We start from the raw sequence: 15,506 nt of genomic DNA, 5'->3' as shown, positions 1-15,506 counted from the left end.
GTAGTCATACAGGTCCAAAGTTTATAAAAATCCCACAGAAAATGAGTGTTTGACAAAGGTTTTTGTAATGTGTGTACCGTAATTCAGCGTGCTTATCCAAAATGGCCTCCCACTTCCATTCATTCAGACGTGCAAGTCAAAATTAAGAACTTGTTGGTCTTCTTCTGCCCCCTTCTCGTTGCAATCAGGGCTCGTCTGGGATTGCTTTTGGAGCAGATGCTCCTTGGCTACAACGGTGGTCAATAATTTTCGCCATCAAGCGCCGGTGTCTGATGGCTTGTCAAATGACGCTTGCCGGATATTTCATCTTGTAACCCGAGACAGAGAAGCACACAATAGGTTGAGTGTGGTGACGATCGAACGGCGGGAAATTCAACTTTCCAACAATGTATTACTATTGAATAGGGATGTCCGATATTATCGGCCGACCGATATTATCGGCCGATATCGGCAGTAAAATGTGATATCGGAAAATATCGGTATCGGTTTAAAAAAAATAAAAAACAATAACAATATTTGTTATATATATATCCAGTGAAATGATTAGTTACCTGAAATTATTCAGTTTTTTGGACGGGGAAACCCTGCATATATCGGTATCGGTTGATATCGGTTGATATCGGTATCGGAAATTAAGAGTTGGACAATATCGGAATATCGGTATCGGTAAAAAAGCCAATATCGAGCATCCCTAATATTGAATGATCGGGAGAAATGCAGCCCGGAGCCGACAGACAAGAGCAAAGTGCCGCGACGTTAAGAGGTTAAGCTCTTGTTCTTGTTTGTAATAAATAAAGGTGCAGTACTTAGGGCACCAAATGCTATAGGTCCGGCCCTGGTTTCAGTTATTCGTTTGAATCAGTAGCGGCTGGTGCCGCTGGTGCCTTGTGGGTCGCAGTTCACGTTAGGAGGTCGAGTTGAAAATGTAATGCTCTGAGATGCTCTGGAGCAATCTCTCTCTCTGTCTCTCGGATCAATCAAATCAAATAATTAACACATGTATGTTGTCATTTTAAACAACTCACCATTCATTCATTATGCATCAGCAGCAGCTAAATGAATGTTATAGTTCACAACACAGCAGCGCGTTTTGAATCGCTAGCCTATTATCGTCTCAGCAAGCACAGTCAATACTTTTTTCCGTAGGCCCCATTTCGCGGAGACAGCTGTGTATAGCGAGAGAGAGAGAGAGCGAGAGAGAGAGAGAGAGAGAGAGACTCACTGTTTAGTTGAAACGTCCAGGGCAGGAGGGCTTGATAAAGTGTATAATCAACTGTTGATGTATTCCAGACCACTGTCCACTGTGTCCAGACTGCATCCGCCATATAGCTTGTTAGCCAAGTGTTAGCTTGTTAGCAGTTAGCACCACACAACACAAGTACATTTCTTTGTCCATTTCCGCGTCGAACAGACTGCAAACTACCTGGCGTTCTATCGCCATGCTCTAAGACAAACTCTAACCTTAACCAACTTTGAAAGAGTGCCTAAGCTTAACCGTCTAAAGAACTTGCAGTCACGCTCTAAGACAAACAGCTGCATCTCACAACAACACAACTATCTCTCTACCACCAACCTAGGAATAAGCTAGAATTGGAACATTAGAAATTGGATTCGGCCAATCAGAGATCGTCTCCGCGAAATTCTGCTACGGAAAAAAATACTGGCGTCGGCCAATCAGAGAGCGTCTCTGCGAAATGCGGCTACAGAAATTCTTGACGCTGCTGCCTAGACCGCTTCAAATCGCGCCCGGATTCCAACATAATAGTCATATTTCAACGCACAACGCGTTACGCACTGATTGGCTGCGACGGATACAGCGATCAAACCATGACGCGCACTCAGAGCGCTATCGCGTCTAGCCCGGGCCAAAAAAAAAAAAAAAAAAAAAAAGTGAGTCACTTCCTGTTCAAGAAAACGAGTATTTTTTATTTTATATAATAACGTTATATTGTGCATTGGAAACACAAACATACTTAAAATGAGTAAATATTATTAATTTTAAACATGTTTATATTATTTATAGGGCTATAAAACAAAAAACAAAAAAATTATTTTTCTTGTTCTCTCATATAACCAGGGCAGGGCCTGAGGGGGGGGCGGCGCCCGAGCGCCCCTAGTGGCGAGTCGCCACTGGTTTGAATATAATGTAAAAACTACACTCGTATTTCATCTCATTATCTCTTCTGTCCTCCCTCCTATCTGAATAGAACCAGAGTCAAGTGATTTGGGGTGGGGTGTTGCCGGGACGGGGGTGGTGCCGGCCCCTCATTTCCCTCACGGAGCACAGATGTCTGGATCACATTTAAAACACATGTTCTTGCTTCACAGCCATATACGGTTTGGGAACTCCAGAGGGAAAGACACTGACAAGTAAGATTTGATCAATTGACGGACATGTTCCCAGACAGAGAGGTGGGGTTTTACACAGACAAGGAGAACGGAGGACAGGCACACACAAACAGACACATAAAGAGAGGGGATGTAAGGCAAGAGGACTGCGAAACAAGCAGTGTGAGAGAAATAAGAACAGGCATACATGGGCATGTGGGCACCACACACGTCACGCATGCACGCACGTGCACACACATGCAAAACGCACACACATGCAAACGCACACACATGCAAACGCACACACACACACACACACACACACACACACACACACACACACACACACACACACACACACACACACACACACACACACACACACACACACACACACACAAACAGCAATCCACCCCAGGCCCAGCTCAGATCCCAAGAGCGAGAGGCACTAAGTGTGTGGCTGCTCCACCCGCAAGGTCTTTTAACAGACACACCACAGTCAGATCCGGATAGCTGTGAACAGGCTGAGAGGAGAACCAATAGTAGAAGGAACTGACTACTGTATGACATAGCGTCTTCCAGGGACTGGGGGTACACTTAGGGTCCAGACCGACGTTGCCATGACTGTCTGAGGGTGGGAGTTGAAGTGTGTGTGCGTGTGTGTGTGCGGGGAGGGGGGGGGGGTGGATAGAGAGAGAGAGAGAGATGAATCAAGTCCTGAACACAGAGAAGTGTCTACAGATCATCTGGCAAGACACCCTGCCACAGTTTGGACTAACTAGGAGAGAGAGAGAGAGAGGAGAGAGAGAGAGAGAGAGAGAGAGAGAGAGAGAGAGAGAGAGAGAGAGAGAGAGAGAGAGAGAGAGAGAGAGAGAGAGAGAGAGAGAGAGAGAGAGAGAGAGAGAGAGAGAGAGAGAGAGAGAGAGAGAGAGAGAGAGAGAGAGAGAGAGAGAGAGTCCTTTGGAAAAAAAAAAAAAAAGAAAGAAGTCTACAGGGGAATCCTGACTAGAGTTGTTCTGCTTGCTAACGGTAGTCCTACACGTTTAACTGGACACAACAGCAGCAGCATCAAAGCATCAGCAGCAAGAGGTGCCTGTTGTAAAGCCTCTTTAGCTCCATTTGGCTCTGGGGTGTCTGGCTGCCTGTGACAGGTTGGTGTCTGGCCCAGATACTCACACATACACTCCTGTGTGCCTGGAAGATCAGGAGTGTGTGTGTGTGTGTGTGTGTGTGTGTGTGTGTGTGTGTGTGTGTGTGTGTGTGTGTGTGTGTGTGTGTGTGTGTGTGTGTGTGTGTGTGTGTGTGTGTGTGTGTGTGTGTGTGTGTGTGTGTGTGTGTGTGTGTGTGTGTGTGTGTGTGTGTGTGTGTGTGTGTGTGTGTGTGTGTGTGTGTGTGTGTGTGTGTGTGTGTGTGTGTGTGTGTGTGTGTGTGTGTGTGTGTGTGTGTGTGTGTGTGTGTGTGTGTGTGTGTGTGTGTGTGTGTGTGTGTGTGTGTGTGCGTGTGTGTGTGTGTGTGTGTGACACGTACCCACATCTAGAGGAGTGAGTGTGTGTGGTCTGAGGGATTTGGCTGGCCTGGGAAAACAGCAGGTCTGCGGAGCAGCAGCCTCCTTCAGTAGAAGCTCTCTTTCTACCAACCGGTAAGAAGACACAGAGCACTAGGACTGGATTCAGAAGGGCCGTCTGCTGCTATAAGACACTCATCAGAGCCAGGGGACCGATGGTGATAATGAGGAGGAGGAGGATGAAGTTGAAACTGGGTCTGTGCAGAGTGGCCCTGGTAGTGATTCTGGTGGAGCTAAGCTGGTTAGAGATGGGCCATAGCATCAGCATGCACAGAGCAGAGGAGAGTGGGGTAAGTGGCTGTTTGGTTTACACCTAATGCATGTCAGTGCAGCCGCTTTAACAAAATGAAATTACATTCATGCTGCATGAACATAATGCCTGCTTCATTGTCAGGAACAGATAACAAGATAAAAAAAAAACGAAAAGATGACCTGAAATTGCCTGCAGATGCCACGCAGTGCATTGTTCCCTTGTGAGAGAAGCATGGGTTTGATGCGTGTGTTCCAGTCTCGATTGAGTGTCTGTGCAGTGCACTGATAGCCTCTCTCTGTTCATAAAACTCACAGTTGGCCCGTTGTTAGACAGCACACACATACACACACACACACACACACACACACACACACACACACACACACACACACACACACACACACACACACACACACACACACACACACACACACACACACACACACACACACACACACACACGCACACATATATATTGCACAACCTCTCTGCTGTAAAACACACAGCCTGATGATGAGCATTGAACATCTACACTATCTGGCTCTTATACAAACCACTTTAAATCAATCAGAGAGGGACACGTGTCGGAGGCCATAACATTCTCACTATCAAGGACTTGTACCGTGTCAGTGTTGCTTTTGAACATTTTTTTTTGTACTCTCTCTCTCCCTCCTCTTCATTTTCCAAGTTATTCTCTTCCTCCTCTCGCTACCTCTGTCTCTAACATCCATTCTCCATTTCATTCTCTCCGCGTTCATTCTTGCATATTCACTCTCTTTCATTACCCCCCCCCCCCCCCCCCCCCCCCCAACCCCTCTGTTTCCCATTACTGGGTATTTTCCCTGGTTCTAAATTGTTGAGAGGAAACCTCCCTGTTTTCTGTTGTTGTGTCTCTGTGTGATCTAAGTGGAAGCCGGCCAGCCCCACCCTCCTCCATCCCTGACATGTTGAAGACATCAGAGAGGGTTCAGATCATTACGGCTGTCCAGAGGAAATAAGGAAAACATTCTCCAGACAAAGTGTATTATTCCATGTCTGTCCGTGGTCTCGGCCCTGCCACGGGCAGACAGGGTCTCGGCCCTGCCACGCCGCCACGGGCAGACAGCTGTATAGAGCTTCCTGTCCGGTGTTTTCCCGCCTCGTAAATGAGCCTTTGGAAGTCCTGGTTTTAAACTCCCACTCCCTCTCTCCTTCGCGTCGGATAGGTCACACCCTTTGTTTTGAAGTTCTGTTAAAAAATATATTTTAAACGTTCACACGTCGGATCACAAAACACACTGTAAATATCTTAAAGGCATGGGGGTAGGTTTATGTTCCATGAAGAAAAGCATCACTTTGACGTGTAGCATATTGCATATTAGTGAGAGCTTGGATGGATGGAATTTGTTGTAAATATTTATGTGAATCAACAAATGAAAGGCACACAACACGTAAACAAACTTTCTACTGAAGGGCCTTGTGAATAATTCTAAACCCTGTTTGAATCAGCTGTAAGAGTCTGAGAGTCTGTAAGAGTCAGCATTTCGATTGGTGGAATCCTTTCTCAGCACAATCCATGGCTTCATAGTACTGGCTGGATACTATATGGCTATTCATTATGCCTAAGAATACCATTTGAATATGAATAGGCTGAAATGAGGCACATTTGAATTAAATTCAAATATTAACACCACATCAAAGCAGGTTAATTGTGTGTTGTATTTGCTATTATGGGATGTACCAAAAGGAAACTACTGTATCATCAGGCATTGGGCTGTGCTTTGCAACACCCATTTATTGGCTTGTATTGCAAGCACATCCTTTCCAAAAGACAAGAACCAATCACGCATTTTCATATTAACTTTATATGAATAATGTTTACATATTAATTTACTTACATTCATCTGGAAATCAAATGTTGGTCAAATTCAAATGGAATTCGAATATTGAAATTCATTCTGACACAGGGGCACCAGATTCGTCCCAGAGGGGGAGGGGCCAAAAGAGACTCTCTCACTCCATATTTGACAAAAACATTACTTTCCTGCTGACAATCTGATAAACCCTTGATGGCATGTAGCTTATAATATAGGGAGGTAAAACGTTCTGCCATAATGTAATCACAATGGGAGCTCCGCCATGCACTGCTTCTAAACTAAAATGACACCTGGGTGCTTTTTAACTCATATAAAGTTTTTTTTGTATCCACTTTTTCTCCCATTTTCTATTTTTCTCCCATCCCAATTTTCATATCGTCCAATTCAACCCTCCCCTGTCTTCGAACGTTGTTTCTTGCCTCCCACAAGCCGGCTGCAATGTGGACTAAGTCATACATAGCACGAGTCCCCTCCGATACTCGAGGTAACAGCCGTCGCATCTTTTCACCTGCGCGGCTCGATCTTTCAGCGTCGGGGGTCTGGGCTTTGGAGGGGCCCCGCCCCCGTCGCTTCTTGATTCTACTGCGCAGGCGCACCAACCGACCTGTAGGAGTCGCTGTCCACAACGCCCGATCCCCACCCTTCAGTTTCCCTCCCCGTAATACGGCCAATGTGTATTACTGTGGACGACCAGCTAAACTGAAAGCAATGTGGAGAGCGGGGCTCGAACAGGAGGCATCCTGTTCGAGCCCAGTCTCCAGCATTCGTTGCGAGCGTCTTGCCCACTGCGCCACGTAGCCGCCCCTTAACTCATATAAAGGTATTTGAATAGTTTTAAAGTAACCTGAAGGGCTCAACAGAGCAATTTCTTTACATTTATAAGCCAGGTTGTATTATGCTAATTTGTCGTGTTGATGGAATTTTCGTCTTTTTTTTTTAACACAAACAAGTTATTGGGTCTGATATAAAATATCTAGGGGGACTAAGTCATTGTCATACACTTTACCACAACATAGGAATCATTACAAAACATATTAATTATCAACTGATTATTATTATTTAGAGGTACTTTTGTTTAAATATGGTTGAAAACGTTCCACACATCAGCACCCAGCTACACTTAAATGAAAATGTTCAGCCACTCCCCTCACAAAAAGCCAAAGTCCCAAGCCATACTTTCAATTGGTAGATCAAACAACCACTCAAATTGTAGTCAACCCATGTTGGTTGTCGTTGATGATTGTTTGGAGAAATGCCTGTCAAAATCGTGTTTTTTGTTCAAATGGCTACTCCCCTTAAATAGAAGCCAACAACAAGGTTTTTGCATCCAGATGTTTCCCAAAATCTTGACTACAATCATGTGAAATCGCATTATTCTTTCTGTTTTGGACTTTTGAGTTTTTAACCAAAAGGTGATGGGTACACCGTCAAGTATTTGGAATCCAGCACGGTGCAGTGTCCGAGTCGAGGCCTGAGTATTCTTGCTGCCTCCGTGATTGATTAATATAAATGACGCGTGGACATCATTCAAACCAGTTGTTTTCAAAGATAACTTTAATTTAAGAAGGTTGTAGAGAAGACTGAAATGTGTCTTTTTGCCTATCCCTCCTAGTGACACACAGTCCCCCACAGATATACATTTCATCAGAGGTCAGAGCGCCGGGTCGCTCCACAGTGCAGCGCCTTGGAGCAGTTTTGGGGTTCAGTGCCTTGCTCAAGGGCACTTAGGAAGAGATGGGCACCGTAGATGTAATACCATGCATGTTTGTTTATGTGTTTGTTTAAAAAATAATACAAAAATAAAATACAAAAAAAAAAAATGTAATACCCTTCAGTCACCAGCTCACTGGCCGACCTCTTTACCTCTAGGCCTTCCTAGAGTGTATACATATAAAAAAGTAAAACTTTTTACACAAATAGTAACCTGTTTTGCTTTAGAACCGGTAATACACGCGCACTTGACATAACTTGACTTAAACCCTTTTGCTCTTTGGGGAGCATAGGTCATTCATGAACTCTCTCCAGCTGGTTCGGTGTTGGGCGATTTTCTCTGCTTCCTTCCATGATGTTCTTTCTTCCTTGAGATCCGCCTCGACAGACCTTCTCCAGCTGTTTCTGGGTCTTCCTGCCTGGTTGTGTTGGAGGATGGTTTTCTCAGGGTGTGTCCAATCCAGCCCCATTTCCTGCGTTTGATTATATGAATATACGCGCACTGGTTCACTAAAAAGGTACCATTTAACTGGCAAGTTTACTGCCGGGTCAAGTGATTACAGGAAGCTCCGGTAACAAAATTGTTCTTATTTTATTTCGCCACTAAAAACTAACTTTACAATTTTTTCTTTATGTTGTAGATCATCTTTCAGAGGTGGAATATGCTATTTAAATAAATATAAAAAAATAATATATATATATATATAAAACATTTTCAGTGCTGGCAGAAAAACGTTTGACCTCCCTTACAACAAGAGAGACCTCTAGGTTTACATAGAGATAGAATTGGCTTCGGATACAAATAGTTGCATAAGCTACATAATATCAAACAACGTTACTCTTGTATGCTGTTGCCTTCATGAGTCGGGTCCTGGTTATGAAGTTGGAACTGGTGCACTCATAGTCACACAGCACATTTATTTTTTTCTTCTTTATTTCAGATCCCCATTAGTCACTGCCTTAGCAGCGACTATTCTTCCTAGGGTCTGGATACAAACATATAAAAACCAAACAAGAATAATCAATAAAACAACATAAAATAAAACAAATATCAATAAAACACCAATAAAATATACAAACAAATATAGAACAATAAACAAATCAAAATCAGACATACAAACAAATATAGAACAATAACAAATATACAAACATATAGTACAAATCAAATATCAATAAAACAACAAATATCAATAAAACAACAAACGGAAACATCTCAGAGAAAACTAAAACTTGTTCAAAAACAGCTTGACATTCCATATACTAATATTCCTCATAACCATTAGACAAAGACATTCCAAATTAATACATAACCCAACACAAGAATTCATTCATCAGACACAGATTAGACTTAACCAAAATCAATCTCTTTCTGCATTACAGCTTTTCTTAGTCTCTTCTTGAATCCAACTTGACTGGTAATTGAAACTAAATACTAAATAGTGCCCGGTACATTACAGTCTTCTAAGGCTTCAGTTCTGGGTCTCGGCACTCTCACAGTAAGACATTCACAACTACAATGAACCAGAGAGAAATTGTACAACGACCAGTCCACACATATCAACGCAGGCTAAAATATTGCATGAGTGCACATACAGCCAAATAGCAACAGGCTTCAGATTATTACACAATCAATATCAGAGAAATGCACAACCTACCAGTCAACAAAATAGACTCACACCACGGCAGACGTTGAGGCCAGGGCAGTACCTTTTTAACTCACCCTGAATAACGTTTCCATAGAACTTTCACAGCAGTTGCAGTCATGACGCCTGTCAATCTTTTAGCCTAAGTTTAGCTGACACATGCTCTCCAAAACACACATCCAGTTTTCATACGCGTAATAAATGTCCACATAGGGAAATGAGGAAATATCCTGCAGCTGACTGAGGAAATACCGTATAGGGAAGACTAAAGACGCTGAAAACGGATAAAACTTTTCACAATGACACAAACGTTCAATGGCGACCAGTGTTTGGAAAGTAATCGCTTGACATAACTTGATCATTGAACTTGATGCACTAACAAAACTACATTTCAAACAATATAAATAGTCCTTGCGAAGTGCTCGGATGTGTTGGTGAAATATGTGTTGCAATGGGATATATGTGGATTTTATTTTTGCAATATAGGGACATTTGTCTCTAGAGAATGATTGAAACATATTTTTACTATAAATGTTGCAATATAGGGACATTTGTCTATGATTGAAACATATGTTTACTGTAAATGTTGCAATATAGGGACATTTGCCTATGATTGAAACATCTCTTTACTGTAAATGTTGCAATACAGGGTAATTTGTCTTCTAGAGAATGATTGAAACATCTCTTTACTGTAAATGTTGTAATATAGGGGCATTTGTCTAGAGAATGATTTAAACATATCTTTACTGTAAATGTTGTAATATAGGGGCATTTGTCTAGAAGAGAATGATTGAAACATCTCTTTACTGTAAATGTTGCAATACAGGGTAATTTGTCTAGAGAATGATTGAAACATCTCTTTACTGTAAATGTTTTAATATAGGGGGATTTGTCTAGAGAACAATTGAAACATATCTTTACTGTAAATGTTGCAATACAGGGTCATTTGTAGAGAATGATTGAAACATCTCTTTACTGTAAATGTTGCAATACAGGGTCATTTGTCTAGAGAATGATTGAAACACCTCTTTACTGTAAATGTTGTAATATAGGGGCATTTGTGTGGATACAGTAACATAAAAAGTGTTGCATACAAACCGCTCTCAAAAAGTGTGGGGCAATGGCCCCTTGGACCCCTGCCTCTGGCGCCACTGTTCTTACTGGTTGCCCGCAGCTCCAGCTAGTTAGGCAATGCAAAGTACACGCTCTAGTCTGTACCAGCCCTGAAATATTGAAACCTAATTTTGATGTACTGTGGAGCGGGTTTAAACATGTATTTGTTTATTTAATCCAAAGCTCTACCAGTGTACAGGTTTGGTATTCTGTATTCCAGTGTTTAATATGGTCTGGTTCACATCATCATGGGAACCTTGTCTTTTTAGAGCAGCGTGACAGGTGATTTATGGGAAATGTGGTTTTCTGCCTTCAATTAATCCTCCTTACACAGCTGTTTCCATCTCTATGGGTCCATGCCAAGGATACACAGACTGAGTGTATGTGTCTGCTTATAAAATATAAATATACAGAAAACATCTTAAATATATATAAAGTAAATATATAAAGTATCTTCAATATTTTAGTGTTTGTCAATTTGGTCAAATTTGTCACAGCAAGTTTGAGGAGGTGCATCTTGTTCATTGAGACTGGGATGGCTACATGACTGTGAGTCAATTGACTATTCGTATCACACAATACCTATTCTGGACTTCTTGAATCTTGCCCCTGACACATACCACCCGTATTATAATAAATAAAGCAGAAAAAACTAAAACTAATACTGAAATTAATAAAAAACTGAACTAAAACTGAAAAATGTTAAACAATAAATACAAAGCTGGGAAAAAAAGAGAAAAAATGAAATATACAAAACTATAATAACCCTGTGTGCATGTGTGTGTGTGTGTGTGTGTGTGTGTGTGTGTGTGTGTGTGTGTGTGTGTGTGTGTGTGTGTGTGTGTGTGTGTGTGTGTGTGTGTGTGTGTGTGTGTGCGTGCGTGCGTGCGTGTGTGTGTGTGTGTTTGTGTACGTGTGCATATGCTATTGGGTGCATAGTGGGTACTGCACTTTCTTTGATCAAGATGTAGACGTTACAACTTGACAACATAAACATTCTAAATGGACCGAAGTTGACATTCTGTTGCAGTGTTTTGCTAATATCAATAACTGACTGCATGGGTTCAAGCTAGTAAACTAGTACAACACAACACTGAGGTCATGACAGTAGAGGAAGCAATGAAGATAGAAAGCACACACACACACACACACACACACACACACACACACACACACACACACACACACACACACACACACACACACACACACACACACACAAGCTCTCGCAGGCAGCTGTTAATAATTGGACTTTGACTAATGAGTGTAACATCAAGCCCTGAGGAGTCACTCCTCACTACAGCACACGCTACAACAGCTGAATTTCAGCATACTCCTCAGACCGTCACATTAATATAGGCTACAGTAGGTATAGCACATGATACTGTAAGGCACTTGGTCTATTGCATACTTGTGTTAACCCCTTCACCGCCACACTACAAGGGGTTAACCCGTTCACGGCCGCACTACAAATGGTTAACCCGTTCACTACCACACTACACTACTACACCACACCACACACTAACAGTCTGTAGTGTGGTAGTGAAAGGGTTAACAGTATGTAGTGTGGTAGTGAAAGGGTTAATGGTGATAGATGAAATGGTTGGGCGAAGGGCAGATGTTTGGAAAGTGCTGCATGTACAATCATGACCATGCGGTTTCCCTGCGTTGCTTGCTACGCAAGTGTCGCCCTCTTCTGGTAGGATAGCTTTTTGCACACTAACCAAATCAGAAAGAGGACGGGATTGATTGGATCCAGGCAGAACCCATTACGGACTTCATTCTGGAGAACTATTATATCCTCCAGTATTACAGGAGGTGCTCACCAGAGTGCTCTCTGCCTCCAGAACCTCCACAGATGGCTGTGACGTCACGTGAAAGCCAAATAAAAAAAAGTTTACGTAGCCCATTCAGTAAGTATAGATACAAATTGGATGTGTTACAGTTATCATTAGGTGAAACCTTGTTTTTGAATCTTCTCACCTTGAAAGTCCTACCAATCGAGCCAGATCAAAAGCACGCTTAAAGGTTGGTGAAATAAAAATAAAAATCCAAAACCTACAATGCATTTCTTCAGTATAATTCATCATTTTGATGAACACGGCATTGTACCTTTTCCTGGAACTCTGATTGCTTTGTTTTGGACGGGGGACAAATTAAAAGAAAAGCCAACATAAAGTGTCTTGGTAGGTGTTGGGTCACTACGAGTTTGTTGTTATTTTTCCCACGTGAGAGCCCTGTCCACACAGTAGGCCGATATGGATATTTTGCCAAACGGATATTTTCAGGCTCTGTTTAAAAAAAAATCCTTGTCCACACAGCAGGGTTTTTAAAAATACCTCCGTCCAGACGTAAACGCAGAAACGCATATAAATTGCTCCAACAAACATGCTGGGCCAGTAGATGGCGATAAGCGACATCTCAAATACCATAGAAAAACTGTCTGAGGGCGGCTACGTGGTGCAGTGGGCAAGGCGCTCACCACGAATACTGGAGACGCTGGGTTCGCCTGTTCGAGCCCAGCGCTCCACATTGCTTTCAGTTTAGCTGGTCGTCCGTACTAATACACATTGGCAGTATTAGGGGGTGGGAAACTAATGGGTGGGGATCGGACGTTGTGGACAGCGACTCCTACAGGTCGGTTGGTGCGCCAGCGCAGTAGAATCAGGAAGCGATGGGGGCGGGAAATTGGGATGGGAAAAAATATAGAAAATGGGAGAAAAAGTGGATAAAAAAAAAGAAAAACTGTCTGAGCATGCGTAGTGAGCTGATTTTCATTGGCGGCAGGCCGGCAGCAACTGAAAAGTAAATTAATGTGACAGAAAATCCGAATAAGAGACAACGGACCCAGTACTTTGTTGGCGGTGTGAAAATATGCCAGCAAACAATAAATATCTTTGGAACCGTTTGTGTTAAATTGTATATGAATCTGGAGATTATCTTCTCTCTGTCAAGATTTAAAGTGTATATCTCCTTCACATTAAGGCTGGCTGGCAGTGCACATAGAATAAGCACAGGCATATATTATTTAAATTTGTTTTCTCTAACGAACGCATCTACAGTATTTCTATATTTCATATAGTTTCTCTATCTACTCCAGTGCGCCATCAGACAGATTCAGCCATCAGACAGATTGAACCGCCAGACTGAATGAATGAATGAATGAATGAATGAATGAATGAATGAATGAATGAATGAATGAATGAATGAATGAAAACTTTATTTAACAAATTGCAGAATGGCAATACAGTACGGCTCAATACACACAATTGTTAAGGGGATGCAGCAAGGCCAGATTAAGACTTCAGAGGCCCCTGGGCCAGATTCTTGTGGAGGCCCCCCCACACACACGTGCATGCACGCACAGTGGCGTTTTTATATGTCACTTTAAAAAATATATAGAATACCGTAATTCCTCTAATAGTAACCCCGGCTTGTATTTGTTTCAACTGTAGTGGATACCAGGCTTGTATTAGGAGGAGGAACCAGCTCATTCGTGTTGGTGTTGGGGCTGGGCTGTGGAGATGTGGCGGGCGTATACGAACAGGTGGCACTGGCGTCAGCCACTGGTGGTGGTGGGCCGGCTGAAGTTGAACTAGAGGCTGCCGCTTCCTCTTCTCTGTCGCTAGCATCAATAATAATAACAACGTTAGCATTCTCGTCCTCTCTGCCCGCGGCGCCTGGCTCAGCCTCTTTAACGTTGCTGCTACTAGTGCTAGCCAGGGGGCTATCCTCCTCCTTACCTGACGGGGTGAAAAAAGTAGCGATAGTTGGTATGCTTTGCCGAAGTAACGCGCTCTTTCTGTCCCTTTCCTGTTTAGACTTTAACTTAGCAGCTCCGCTTTCCCACCTTTTTACTTCTTTATCCATGTTTTTTGAGTGTCACAGTCTCAATTGATCATACAGTACTACTTGAGACGAGTCTTAGCCTACTTGATCAACTTGCAAGTGCAATTCTCGCGATCTGACCTGACCTGACAGTGACCCCTGGACCTGGACGTCAGTGTCACGTAGACTCAACGTCTCTCACCCCTCATTATCAAACAATTTGCAATACAAAAAATTTAATAAAAATAGATAGAGAAGAGATGAGATGATACTAGTAGTCACTATAGATGCTGTGAAAGTAAACGCTGGATGAGGATCTGATTATATATTTTTTTTTCGTATCTCTTTTATTTTTTTTTACTAGTGTGTAGTGTCAATAGTATCCAGCTGCAGCCGTTCAGACCAGCGCTTACAAGCCCCGCACATACAAGCCCCGCACATAGCAACCCCTCGCTTCCATTGGCTGATTTTGGTCACGTGATTTTGGGTCACGTTGCACGTTGCACTGCGGGATTGATTGATTGATTGATTGAAAACTTTATTAACAGATTGCCGTATGATTTGGGTCACGTTGCACTGCGGGATTGATTGATTGATTGATTGATTGATTGATTGATTGATTGATTGATTGAAAACTTTATTAACAGATTGATTGATTGATTGAAAACTTTATTAACAGATTGCCGAATGGGTACACGTGACCACAGGCCCTGATTGATTGATTGAAAACTTTATTAACAGATTGTAGAATGGGTACACGTGACCTGACCGATTGATTGATTGATTGATTGATTGAAAACTTTATTAACAGATTGCAGAATGGGTACAGTGACCGATTGATTGATTGATTGATTGATTGATTTATTGATTTATTGATTTATTGATTGATTGATTGAAAACTTTATTAACAGATTGCAGAATGCAGTACAGCTCAATACACACAATTGTTAAGGGGATGCAGACCATGCAGTACTGTTACATTTGTGACATACAGTAAATATATACAAGGGGGAGGGAACTGTACATTTATGATGAATTGAAAATGGGGGACCCTGATGTAAACAAGACGGAAGTCTTTCTCTGGTCTGCATCCCCTTAACAATTGTGTGTATTGAGCTGTACTGCAGATATATTTCAATTGCCTTACTTATTTACATAAGTATTATAGGCCTACAGCAGTATTGTACAGACAGTCTGTGTGAAGTCTGTGT

The 15,506-nt window shown here is 42.4% G+C and overlaps 1 protein-coding gene across 1 annotated transcript in view; it reads left to right on the top strand.

Moving 5' to 3' along the window:
• The first annotated feature begins 3,909 nt into the window (after positions 1 to 3,909).
• The window catches only part of vegfd (vascular endothelial growth factor D), a 31,132-nt gene continuing 19,535 nt past the window's right edge, over positions 3,910 to 15,506 (top strand). The window contains exon 1 of the mRNA XM_084337537.1: positions 3,910 to 4,182. Coding sequence (XP_084193663.1) covers positions 4,048 to 4,182 — 135 coding nt within the window. The 5' untranslated portion in view covers positions 3,910 to 4,047. The remainder of the gene's footprint in view (positions 4,183 to 15,506) is intronic.

The sequence above is a fragment of the Notolepis coatsorum genome (assembly GCF_963971535.1).
Source record: "Notolepis coatsorum genome assembly, chromosome: 20".
NCBI lineage: Eukaryota > Metazoa > Chordata > Actinopteri > Aulopiformes > Paralepididae > Notolepis > Notolepis coatsorum.
This window is presented reverse-complemented; position numbering and strand designations above follow the sequence as displayed.